Source organism: Periplaneta americana, chromosome 2, assembly GCF_040183065.1.
Source record: "Periplaneta americana isolate PAMFEO1 chromosome 2, P.americana_PAMFEO1_priV1, whole genome shotgun sequence".
NCBI classification, from domain to species: domain Eukaryota; kingdom Metazoa; phylum Arthropoda; class Insecta; order Blattodea; family Blattidae; genus Periplaneta; species Periplaneta americana.
Genome location: NC_091118.1, coordinates 214,469,288 through 214,483,267, shown reverse-complemented (window position 1 = coordinate 214,483,267; position 13,980 = coordinate 214,469,288). Strand labels below are relative to the sequence as shown.

Sequence of the window (13,980 nt, the reverse complement as noted above, 5' to 3'; positions counted from 1 at the left end):
TCCACTTTGTTGGCATGGACTGCACTAATTTTCGGAGCACTGAATACGAGCTGTACCGACCATGTTTGTGGACTATCTTCTTCAATTTCGTCTATAAATTCTCAATCGCATTCCTATCTCGAGATTGGATGGGTCCAGTTGCCACTGGAGTCCCTCGATAATAAACTGAATGTAAGAACTGAGGCAATAAATCGGGGATACACCGGGGATCGAACCCGAGTCTGCAGGACTGTAAGTCCAACGCTCTAGCCACCAGATCATCGTAGCGGCACATAAAAATAATTATAACTTGTGATAAAATCTTTACAACGAAAACGTGACAACGCCGCTTGACATTACAAGTACTGATGTGAGCCAAAAAGATAGGCTACTTCCAAAGCTTGCCGGCAGGGAACTGAATGACCTGGCTCTCACTTAATAACGATCTCTGAACGCACAGATAAGCGTTAGGTACTCTCTTTCCAGCTAAAGATTGAAGTAAATGTAAATAAATGCACGTGGCATAATGGTTCCTGATTGGCTATTGGACGCACAACATCTCCAAACTCATGCTTGTCATCTTCTTCCTCACATTAAAATAGTTCCTTCTAAAATAATAAAATGTATAAAATACATGGAATACGAGTGAATTAAACATGCTTATAACAACACTTTGTTACGATTTAAACAACATGTTTATATTAGTGGTTTCAGACATTGCATGTTAAATCATTGTAACGTGTATTATGGCAACGCGCATGCGTAATAGGCATTAAATCCCTCCCAAGGTGACTTGCAGCTTCAGCACAGCTGGTGTAACACAGTGCGAGATTCAATGTTGCCAACCTCAAATAAATTTCTGTAGAATTAAAGAAATTCTCCACTCTTCAAAGAATAACATTTAATCACGAATCTACAGGAAAAGAAAATCCACTATTCCCAGTAGAGAAATAATAAATATTAACCCTCTGTGAGCATTTTACGGGTTAATTCAATGAATGTGTTGAAATGTCTGCAATATATCACACGGTGGCTGCTCTGCGTGATCACTTGCTGAAAATAATGCGCCCTGGTGGCTGTTTTGGTAGCTAGCTTGCGATTGCGGAGTACTACATTTCAGTTTTGTTTACGTCTACTTCAATCTTTAGTTGGAAAGAGAGTAGATAAGGTGTTTGCTGTGGACAGCGCAACGAGGTGATGCTCACCGATCTGGAAGGACTCCTGGCAGTCGGAAGCTGCGATCTTGACAATCTCGAACTGTGGCATACGCAGGCCTTTGCCCATGATGACGGGATTCATGGTCTTCCACTCCAAGCTCAACTCTTCGATAGTCTTGGAGACTGAAACAAGAAGAGCACATCGGGATAAATGACGAGCGCAGTGCCGCTCTGCGGACGGTACGGGAAACACACGGGATACTCACAGCTGGCCACCTCCATGGTGCAGATCTGGCTGTCCAGGGGGAACTTGGAGAGGTCCATCATGCAGGAGAATGTCAGCTTCAGCCTGCAACAAAGACAGCGGCACCTCTTACTACCCGACCAGGACAGTGTGCGCTTTGGAGCGAGGGCGCTGTGACCTCACGTCAATAACAGTCAAAAAGAAAAGGAACCCGTTCGTAGCGAAGTACAACCATCGAACAGAATCTGCATTTAAGTATTTAGACTATTATACAGGGCGATTCAAAAAGGACTTCACAAATTTCAAAGCTTATGAAAATTTACTGAGATGACTTACATTATTGGTTTTAATGTTATTTCATAGCATAAAACATCAAGTTTTAGTTTTATAGTATACTAGCTGAAATCACCCGTCGTTACCTGTGTTTTCCTTTCTGCTTCTATTTTTAATTAAACTGGTTGTTAGACTTTTCGGAAATCTCTGAAATCAAACTACAGACAACCAAAACGAATTGTCTTTACTAAGCTTTCCTCATCCCTAAAAGATTAATCTTTCCATACCGTCACGTACATGAATTAATGAACTTCTTATCCAAATGCCTGCCAGGGTTAACGCAATTTAATCACCTGTATATCAAGCATCGAAAAGAAAACATTTCGTCATGTGCCTTACGTTCAACTGTTTTTAATATATATTTATTTGTTTTTGTTTATTTATTTACTTATTCATTCATACGTTCGTTCGTTAATTCATTCTGTTGTAGTTAAGGCAATTAGGCCTTCTTCCACACCTCCATAAATACGAATAAAGTAATAAAAAATCAAACTATAAACAAAATAAAACCAAACGAAAATATATACAGGCTACAGTCACACAACCTAGATTGTCTAGATGTTGGTCTTCATGATGTATCAACAATGTTATTTCATGTCGTGTTATTTTTCCACGGCCTCATGGAAGTCGATGTTGAATACAACAGACAATAATAAAAAACAATTGACTGTATAAGATTGCATTTTAATATTATACATGAATGTTTGATCGTATTTATTTTTATTTATTATCTTTTTAATTAATTTAACGTTCATTTGTCCGATTTTAATGTAGCCTATGTTCTCCTCCCGATTTTGAAGGTTACATGTGAAAACTTTGGCAAGTATCGGTCAAAGCGTGTAGATTTGTATAGAGTACATACATATATACATATATAGCCACATTGACTTTTATATCTAAGATAATCCTATCACCGCGAGCATTAGAGGTATTTATTTCAAGATGGCTGGTTTCATAGGTGCAGAACGTGCTCTGTTGTGTGTTTTGGTTTGAAGAAACAAAATTTGCGACAGGTTTTGTTATGACTGGTTGTTCTGTTAGCCATATCAAATCTCCAGGACGCCCATGATAGCTTTGATCGCAGCCCTTCGAAATCAACGTGACGTGCATTCCACAATCAACCGTTGGCGCATCTTACGGAGACGTTTGCACCTGAAAGCATACGGAAGAAATTGACTTCAGGTGGGATGTTTGTCGTATGACAATGTCAGTCACAGTGAATGTTTATGTGTAAAGTTGATATGTTCTGCTATCAAATGACATTAAAAGAAATTATGTAAGTCTTCTAACTAAATTTCCGTAAGCTTTCAAAGTTGTAAAACCCCTTTTGAATCGCTCTGTATTCGTTAAGGACAGAATTTGACATAGCAGCAGAAATTCTAAATCACAATCTTCAATGTTCAATGGACTTAAGGAATATGCACGTATTTTAATTTTCTCCCGAAGTTGGCTATTTTACTGGCAACTATGATATTGAGAAGCTGAATCAATCTTTTCTGAGCTTAGTTTTTTTTATCTATAAGTTAGGTCCAGTACTAGGGTGCCATCCCATGAAGTCCACCGACACATTTTCAGGCCAGTTTTGGGCGAAAGGGAAATTTGAGGCACGAATTGACGGGTCTCGCTGCAGCCGAGGCAGTGTAACTCGAGAATACGAAGTGATAGAACGAATGTGTCAACAAACCAGGAAATAATCTAAATTGAGCAACCATCAGCAATCGACAAGTTAAATTGAAAATATTCGCGAGTGAAGTTCAGTGAAGAGAGAAAATTCACAAGTCGAGGCATATGCAACGAAGATATACCTGGTTTTCAAGGTATTTGGAAAGAAGAGATGTTGATTGTCATTGCTGACGTTTACCTTAACAGCAATTCTACGGGCGACATATTCACGAATAACACTTGCGGATGTCTCTGCTACAGCCTACCCTGATTTTTTTCGTCGACCGTTGTGAACTTCTACTTAACATCTAATCTTTGTATCAGGGGCGGCTTTTGAAGGGGGGCTGCGGAGCTACAGCACCCCCAGACATTTGTGGCTCTTGTCTCGTTTTATATTGTGAAAAACATTTTTATACACTCTCTATTTAGCGGCTCGAACTTTTTTAAATAAAATTTCGCTCTCATTGATATGCACGTAATCGTTAGTGAAGTCACTTCCTCCCCTGGTGCTGCCAGAGCGAAACCAAAGACATGGACTATAGAATGAAGCCACTTCCTCCCCTGGAGCTGCCAGTCTCGTCTCGGATGCTTTGCGCGTTAGCTTTACCCCTCCCCCTGCTGCCCCTTGCCGTGAATCCAGAGTTTCCAGGCGCTGCAAAATTTGCAGCAGTTTGTCAGAAGCGCGCAGTTTTAAATACATTTTCTTTAATGTTGTGAGTATAACAAGTGCGACAATGTTTAATTCTGTACAATATTTACAGTCTACTCTGTTCAGTACCTTAACAATTCAGGAGAAACGTGAAATTAAGTGCCCATCAGTTGAATCTCATAATGGAAAGAGCCGCTAAACAAAATAGCCTACAAAAACTCGCATATTTTTTTGCTAATTTATCCAGTATCCCTGCTTTCTTCTCTCGATCTCCTCACAGTCTGTATTAGATTAATGTGTTTCAAAGACAATTCCATCAGCTGGGGCAACAAGATGGAGTTTTAAAATAAGAACAGTAAATGTTGTTCATGAGAAGAATGAACCATTGCTAGAATGTTTTCAAACCATAATGGAATCTGAAACATGTAACAACATTACAATAAATGAGGCAAGCACGGAACAGTACACATTTGAGCAGCGAGATCTGTGAAAATGAAAACCCTAAAAAGCGTCGTAAGGTCAAGGGATTCAGATAAGGGTTGCGGCAGCCAAGTAAGCGTGTAACCTCATTATCACACAAGCTAACACCCGATTCCAGTTCATAGATCATCTGATATTATCTTCTCTTCTGTGTCAAGAAAAATTTGAATGCTACAAAAGCTCATTTCCTGAAAATGACCTAAATGTATGTGTGAAGCTTTTTCCAATGTTCGATAAAGACAAACTAAAAACGGAACTCACTGTGTTGTATCAGAGACAAGAATTCAGAAATATCAGTGACGCAGTCAAGCTCTTGCAGTTTCTTCTGAGAACTTCCAGGCCTCATTTTCAGAAGTTATCAAACTACTACGCATAGCTATCACCATACCAATGACAACTTCCGAACCAGAGCGTTGCTTTTCGTGTTTGAAGAGAGTAAAATCCTATCTTAGAAATACGATGAGAGAAGAGAGACTGACCGCATTAGCTATGTTTTCCATTGTAAAGACTATGTTAAACGACATATCGGATTTTAATAAGATGATGATTCAAAAGTTTGCAACCTACAAGATAAGGTGCATGGACCTAATCTTTAAATAAAGTAAGTTGCTTGGTTTATTTTTGTATGCAGCCCCCCTTAATTCAATACCCACGAGCCGCCACTGCTTTGTATTAAAAGTAATAGGCCTAGGCTTATGTGAGGACGGCAATGATTTTGAGAAATCTATTCATTCTAAAATTCAAAATAGTCGTAGTCCAGGTAACGCTGGACCCCATATTTAGAATGGAGTTCGATCTCGCAAAATCCAGGACGTACACCGACCCACCCAATAGCCGCTTCGTCTCAGAGTGGAGGTGTCATGCCGTCAGTCTGCAGAAGTGGCAGCCATCAAGCCAAGCACCCTCCAGCTGACGTCTGACGCCCACTTTTAGTTTCGTGTAGACACTGTGCTTCAGGTTTCCTCTCGGCCTTGCCAAGCAGACTGTGGATATTGTTGTAAAATAGGCCACGGCCTCATACTACATGATTTCTGCCCATTCTAACATCTAGTACGATATGAAACGATGTAAAAGCAGTGAAAAACACATTAACGACAAAAAAGGTAACATTGAATAAATGGTCAATAATAAATGAACAAATATACCAATAAACAAAGGTAATTGGTACATAAATGAATGGAAAGCAGTCATTTTAACTTGAGACGTTTTTGTGTGTACCACTCGAGAAAAAATAACAAAATCACAGATTGCCCCTTAAGCGAGTTGCATCGATACCACACGCAATGCATCCTCTTTAACAAATGCATTGCAATAATTGTGTCATTAATAAATGCGGGGAGTATAAAGACAGAAATAGTTAAATAATATAATAATAATAATAATAATAATAATAATAATAATAATAATAATAATAATAATGGCTTTATTTAACCTGGCAGAGTTAAGGCCGTAAGGCCTTCTCTTACACTCAACCGGATTAAAACTTGCTTACATAGTTGAACATACAACTGGATCGGAATTAAGTAATTACATACTGATACAATTTAGGTACATAATGAGATCAAAAGAGGTAGTTACATAAAAATTTACCCTATAAATTAAAAATAAACATAGTGAAATACATATTAATGTTGTTGGAATCAAATACGAATCACATAAAAACAGAAGCCGATAATTCAATAAAAAATGTACACAGTAAAAATAAAAATAAACACATTAGTTTACATATCAGTATTACATTACAATTAAGTAGGATTTACGTAATTAAACCAGAAACCGACAATTGAATAAAATGTACACAAAAGAATAGATTAATAATAAAAACAGCACAGTGGGATACATAGTCTAATTCTAAAGTATTTAACAGTGGCATTAATTTCCAAATGAATCCAATTCTCTGTAATGTTCAATTACATATTCATTTCAATTTCAAACAACTGACTGGCGTCATATTGATGTGTGAATCGTTTCGACTATCAATTGCATTGTTGCCTGCAGACTAGGCTGCATGGAATGAGGAAGCGATTATGAAGTAGTTAACGAGAAGGCTCCGCCTAGTTAAATTTAAGTGCGGGGTATATGAAGACAGAAATGGAAGCTTTCATTTCAAACCCCAAACATCCTTACAATGCTAACCATGCTCACATTAACAATCAGGAACAGTGTAAACGTTTCACAGAATTGTAGGAATTCGATGAATCCTCTGTCACTTTTTCAATTGGTTATTTAATGACGCTTTATCAATTACTGACTTATTTAGTGTCGATGGAAGTGATAGCGAGATGGTATTTGGCGAGATGAGGCCAAGGATTTGCCCTAGAGTACCTGACATTCGCTTTACGGTTGGAGAAACCTCGTAAAAACTAACCAGGTAATGAGCATAAGTGGGAATCGAAATCATGTCCAAGAGCAACTCCGGCAAACGGGCCGGTGACTATGATGGGTTCTGCACAAATATTGTTAAAGGTAAGCTTTCAAAAACATATTTATAATCGTTATAAAAAAATTGCACATCGAATATTAAATATACGACCGGTATTACTGCTATGTATAGTTAGTAGGCCTACGTCATTCTAAGGCGGGTTATCCAAAGGTTTGCTCATAAAAGAATAATTATCGTTTATTCAGCACAAAAGAAAGTGCATAAAAAGTTAAGTTGAATGTCTATACCAATTACAATTATTGCGACATTATCGCGAAAATTCGATACTTTATACAACACAAAAATAATTTTAAAAAATGTTACGCGAAATTTTAAGAAAATTATCAACTGTAATCTCACTAGAGGTTTTGATTTATCTAGAGAAAATCAAAACTCGAGTGGGATTTAATTGACTATTACACGATTAGAAGAAAGTATATAAAGATTAGAAGGAATAAAGTACTCTAATACAATAAAATATTAATACGAAAACACAACTGTCTTCAAATCTATTATTGTACCATCTCTAAATTAAAAATATTATGCTAGATGGCAGTAGTGTGTTATGTTTAGCTGTTTTCTTGTTATCAGTTGTGCCAACTATGGAATATTCATTGAACTCTGTGAACGGTTACTAGTCAAGAAGGCTTTGTTGATTCAGTTTCATTTTTATTAAAAAGTTGCATTCCACTTCAATTATCCGGATCCCAGTAATCAACGTCACTTGACAGATGATTTTCAATAAATCTTAGTATTAAACAATCTCTGATACTTGACTATCCATAATATCATATAGCAGAAGCTATAACAAACATAACCTAAATAATATAAACAAGTGTTAGAAAAGTTTTAATTAGGGATGATGAAATAAACTAGAAAAGTTTTAATTAAGGATGATGAAATAAAAAATAAACATTATTAATTCTAAAAGTACTAACAATTATTGAAAGTACAATTTTCAAATTTGAATGTTTTAGTGGTTGGTGGTTCAGTTGATGTTATATTAGAGATGTGCGTAAAAGAAGTGAACTCGTTGATGTACATGGTGTATTCCTCAACTTATTCAGAACTTCCGAATGGTGCTCTTCATTTATTTGTAAATAAGATTTCAGGGAAGATGCATAGCTATGACCAGTGATCTTTATTAATTCTTGTTCTTGAATGCCAATGCGAGTCATATTTGAAAGTGCTGTTCATCGACTGGAGTGGTTTGTAATTTTCTGTTTTTTTTTTTTTTTTTTGACGTCCAGACTATTGCAGTTTGAAATGTTGGCAAACAAAGAAACAAATGCTAGGGTAGTTATAAAAATAAACAAATGCTAGGGACGCGATAAAATTAAACAAATGCTAGGGACGCGATAAAATTGTGCGATAAGCAGCCATGATTGGTTGAAAGACGTTCTTTCGTACCGTTTTATTGGTCAAAAGTAGTATGACGTAGTAAAAGTGTAATCATCACCATAAAAATACAGACACAGATCTGTTCCGCAGGTGTAGTGGGGCTTTTCGCCCACTCTGTAGGTCCTCCGTCGAAGCGGAAGCAACAAATTTATAAATCGGCCAATTTTTCGCTATCTTCTTTTCGAAGCAATGGAGCGTGAAGAAAACAGATCGATACAAAATGCTTCGGAATAACAAATGACGACAGTCGAGAGGGCTGCTCTCCGTATGAAGACTTTTATGACGTCACGTCCTCCAGTTAATGACACTCGACGCGTATACAGTGAAATGTCGCTTGAGGGCGCCTATCTGTTTACAAGGTGTTGCTAGGAGAACGAGTTCCGGTGGGGATGTTTTATGTGTTCTTTCGAGTACTGCCTCTTTTACTAAATTAATGAAACGATTTCATTTGTTGCCTAATTTCTGATTTACAGCGCTGTAAAAATTAGAGCTGTCACTAGACTGAAGATCTTGCTCTGTTGGAATGTCTTTCATCGATTAATCGACCGTTTAATCGAATAGACACTATTTGTAAGTTTAAACAAAAACACCTGATAAGGTTTTATAGTAATTCGATATTCTATAAAGAAGAACACATTTTTTCGCAAGTATGTTTAGTTTCATAATAACTATTAAGAAGCAATCGGCGATAAAGATGTATAAAAAGTTTGAAAAAAAAACACAAAAGTTTCTAGTTTACTCTTATTTACAGTCGCAACTAGCAAATGCTGGGTAACTTTCGGTGCTGGACCCCGGACTCATTTCACCAGCATTATCACCTTCATTTCATCTAGATGTTGATACAGCGTCGTAAAATACTTACTACTTACTTACTGGCTTTTAAGGAACCCGGAGGTTCATTGCCGCCCTCACATAAGGCCGCCATTGCTCCCTAACCTAAGCAAGATTAATCCAGTCTCTACCATCATATCCCACCTCCCTCAAATCCATTTTCATATTATCTTCCCACCTACGTCTCGGCCTCCCCAAAGGTATTTTTCCCTCCGGCCTCAATAACCCAATAAAATATATAAAAAAATAAGTATTAGTATTAGTATTAGTATCTATTTATTTAACCTGGTAGAGATAAGGCCGTCAGGCCTTCTCTGCCCCTCTACCAAGTAAGTCGCATCTCTTTGCTCCAACAAAACACGTCATTAAGTTGACAATACTTGGCAAGATTATTCGTTGCTTCAGTTCCCTTAACAAAGGACACAGGCTTCACTATCAGGTGCTCCAACGTTGATTGAGAAGATGAAAGGAAGTAGCAACATTAGTACACCTTGGAGAGGACGAACATTTTTAAGATGATATTGCAGACTACTTGTGCTTCCACTGTAACTGAAAGATTTCCCACATTTTTCACAAAACACTGGTTTTCCACAATCGTTTAATTTAAATCCGAAACTTTCGTCAAGTTTTCCACGCAAATGTTCATAAAACCAGTTTGTAATTAAAGTTCACAAATATAACCTACAACATTGATTGTATGTTGATAAGGGAGTAATAGCTATATGAATGAATGAATGAATGAATAAATAAATAAAAAATAAATAAATGAATAAATAAATAAGTAAATAAGTAAATAAATAAATAAGTAAATAAGTAAATAAATAAATAAGTAAATAAATAGATAAATAAATAAGTAAATAAATAAATAAGTAAATAAATAAATAAATAAGTAAATAAGTTAATAAATAAATACGTAAATAAGTAAATAAATAAATAAGTAAATAAATAAATATATAAATAAATAAATAAGTAAATAAATAAATAAGTAAATAAATAAATGACTAAATAAGTAAATAAATAAATAAATAAGTAAATAAATAAATAAATAGATAAATAAATAAGTAAATAAATAAATAAGTAAATAAGTAAATAAATAAATAAGTAAATAAATAGATAAATAAATAAGTAAATAAATAAATAAGAAAATAAATAAATGAATAAATAAGTAAATAAATAAATAAGTAAATAAATAAATAAATAAGTAAATAAATAACTAAATAAGTAAGTAAATAAGTAAATAAATAAGTAAATAAATAAATAAGTAAATAAATAAATATATAAATAAGTAAATAAATGAAGAAGTAAATAAATAAATAAATCAGGTAAATAAATAAATACAATAAATATGCAAAATTTCTGTATCTTCACAAAGAATAAAGCATTATATATTTTCAATATTTAGAGTAGTGTATGTAAAGGTGAAGTACAGTAGTATATTACGATACAAGGTTGGAAAGTGCTTTTTACAATATTGGGGAAAAGTTTGAAAAAACGAGCAGGGCGAGTTTTTCAATTTCCGTCATTTTAAAGCACTTAAAAAACGTTTATTGTAAAAAAAATGTCATGTTTTATTTAACGACGCTCGCAACTGCAGAGGTTATATCAGCGTTGCCGGATGTGCCGGAATTTTGTCCCGCGGGAGTTCTTTTACATGCCAGTAAATCTACTGACATAAGCCTGTCGCATTTAAGCACACTTAAATGCCATCGACCTGGCCCGGGATCGAACCCGCAACCTTGGACATAGAAGGCCAGCGCTATACCAACTCGCCAACCAGTTCGACACGTGTATTGTAGCCTACAACATTTTTCGCATCATCATATTTTTTAAATATATTTCGCATTGAAAATTTATAGCAATATTATTTCAAAGCCTTCGTAAAACTATACTGTAATGTCAACTAAGTAACAGTAAGTGCACTGTAATGGGTCTATTTCAGTATCGTTTTATGTTATGTCCTATGGTTTCCCTAGCAACAAGTTTCTGTGTGGGAATTCTAACTTTCAACGCCTAACAACAACGGCTGTAAATACAACAGAAACACGATCGTGCAAAAATATATATTCTGTGTTCTAATTTGCCTATTTGAAGACAAGCAGTGTCTGAAATAATAAACCGAGGAAAGTGAATATATTAGACAACTGGAAAGGTAAACACAAAGTGCGAGGCACAAGAAAAGAGGGGGCAGGGCTTAACCTGGTTTCCACTGAAAGCAAACATTAGAAATATGAAGGGAAGGAGCACCAGGGTTGATTTGAGTAATGTATTCCACCCCTTTCGGATCGGGGAGACGCATCACTGGTTTGCAGGGCCACAAGAAACTTTTCTGTGATCAAATACTAAACTCTCAGTACCCGCTGCCAGGCATTCACCTGCTGAAGTGTTTCTTTCCAGGCCACGTTCACACGATGGGCTTACATAGCTACACAAATTAATGCTCCTGCGTTGCTTGTTATTGAAATCTGTGATGTGGATGACTATGAAGCACGTACACATGGGGCAAGATTAAACGAATATACACAGTAATAATAATAACAATAATAATAATAATAATAAAATAATAATAAAAATATAATAATAACAATAATAATAGTAACAATAATAACAACAATAATACTAAAAATAAAATAATAATAATAATAATAATAAAACTAATAATAATAAAAATAAAATAATAATAATAAAAATAAAATAATAATAATAAAAATAAAATAATAATAATAATAATAACAATAAAAATAAAATAATAATAAAAATATAATAATAACAATAATAATAGTAACAATAACAATAATAATAAAAATAAAATAATAATAATAATAATAATAATAATAAAAATAAAATAATAATAATAACAATAATAAAAATAAAAATAAAATAATAATAATAAAAATAAAATAATAATAATAACAATAATAATAGTAACAATAATAACAACAATGATAATAAAAATAAAATAATAAAAATAAAATAATAATAATAATAAAAATAAAATAATAATAATAAAAATAAAGTAATAATAATAATAAAAATAAAATAACAATAAAAATATAATAATAATAACAATAATAATAGTAACAATAATAACAACAATAATAATAAAAATAAAATAACAATAAAAATAAAATAATAATAATAATAACAATAATAAAAATAAAATAATGATAATAATAATAATAATAAAAATAAAATAATGATAATAATAATAATAATAATAATAATAATAATAATAATACAACAATAATCCTATCAAGCAATTACAATTTAACTATTTGATTCTGAATCTAGAAATGAGTTGACATATTTCTGAAAAATATTTTCCAAAATTTGAGAACTGACTTCTATTCATGAATAAGAAACTGGGAGTTTTCTCCACGTGGCTGAAGATAATTTCTCAAGAAGTTTGCTCAGTTACGTTAATAAGAGGTTGGAGAATTCTCAAATCTTTGGAGAATTTTAATTTTCCTCCGTTTTATTAACAACACTCACCGTCTCCAACTATTTCAAATATTATTAAGAGAAAATTGTATCTATATTCGCGAAATTTTTTATACCTTACTGATAATATTAATTAACGACAATTCCATGAAAATGGAGGAATTCCGAAATAAACGTGAAAGTGTAGCGTTGGCATTCCTACAACCCCCGATCACATATTATAACAGATTCCTCAGCCTTATAGGCTTTGACGGCAACAACTTTTTATCAATTTCACTATGCTGCCATCTAGCTACTGCATAAGAAGTCACGTTATAACTTCCATTTGAATTGCATGGCGCAACTGTATTTCCATCTAGCGGTCGTTCTCAATCGACAGTGGCGATCCTGGTGGTTGTTCTCTTCTACATGTTACCGTTTTTAACATGGAAATTGTCCACCCCTGTGGAGTAACGGTTAGCGCGTCTAGCCGCGAAATCAGGTGGCCCTGGTTCGATTCCCGGTCGGGGCAAGTTACCTGGTTGAGGTTCTTTCCGGGGTTTTCCCTCAACCGAACAGTCCACACCTGTGGAGTAACGGCTAGCACGTCTGGCCGCGAAACCAGGTGGCCCGGGTTCGATTCCCGATCTGGGCAAGTTACCTAATTGTGGTTTTTCCGAGGTTTTCCCTCAACCCAATTTGAGCAAATGCTGGGTAACTTTGGGTGTTGGACCCCGGACTCATTTCACCGGCATTATCGCCTTCATCTCATTCAGACGCTAAATTAACCTAAGCTGTTGATAAATAGTCCTAAAATAACCTACTAAAATAAAAAAAACATGGGAATTGCCAGTCTGTTATATATTTGTGATCAGGGCTACAACGAAAGTACCTATAACAAATTTTTCATCTATCTACACTCTCATAAATTCCGAATCACGTGGCAGCAAGGATATAGATGGTTCTTCCACTCACAGAAGTCGCGACTTCCATCCAGTGTGGCGTAAGTGAGGCGACCAAAACAGACCAGCAACTAAATAACTTAATTTTCGAGAGTTGAACTGTTTGTAACGAAACTGGAGGCGAGAGTGGAGAAAGAAAATCAAATAAAACACAGCCGAAGTAACACAAAACACGTGTTGGGGGCGGAAGGGAGCCGAGTCGTGATAGAGGAGCCCGCAGTGCAAAGCTCCTTGTCTGGCGAATAGCTGTCAGCTACATATCTGTCTAAATATGCTTATCTAGTATATTACTGGCGCGGTAACCTAACTGAACTCATCTTCAGTTTTGTATCAATGTTTACGATTCGACTAATAAATCTGAACCCAACAAAATCTAGTGAAATCTTAAAGATGTTGTGTTACATTCTCCGATTCCTCCATCTTACTTTCTAACCTATTGTCTC

At 34.9% G+C, this 13,980-nt stretch overlaps 1 protein-coding gene across 1 annotated transcript in view; it reads right to left on the bottom strand.

Annotated features, from left to right (window-relative positions):
- Window positions 1–13,980, bottom strand: part of LOC138695114 (glycine receptor subunit alpha-3-like) — a 599,107-nt gene that overhangs the window by 20,889 nt on the left and 564,238 nt on the right. Inside the window, exons 4-5 of the mRNA XM_069819519.1 lie at window positions 1,403–1,485; window positions 1,185–1,319 (exon numbers count right to left, since the gene is read on the bottom strand). Of these exons, the coding sequence (XP_069675620.1) occupies window positions 1,185–1,319; window positions 1,403–1,485 (218 nt within the window). The remainder of the gene's footprint in view (window positions 1–1,184; window positions 1,320–1,402; window positions 1,486–13,980) is intronic.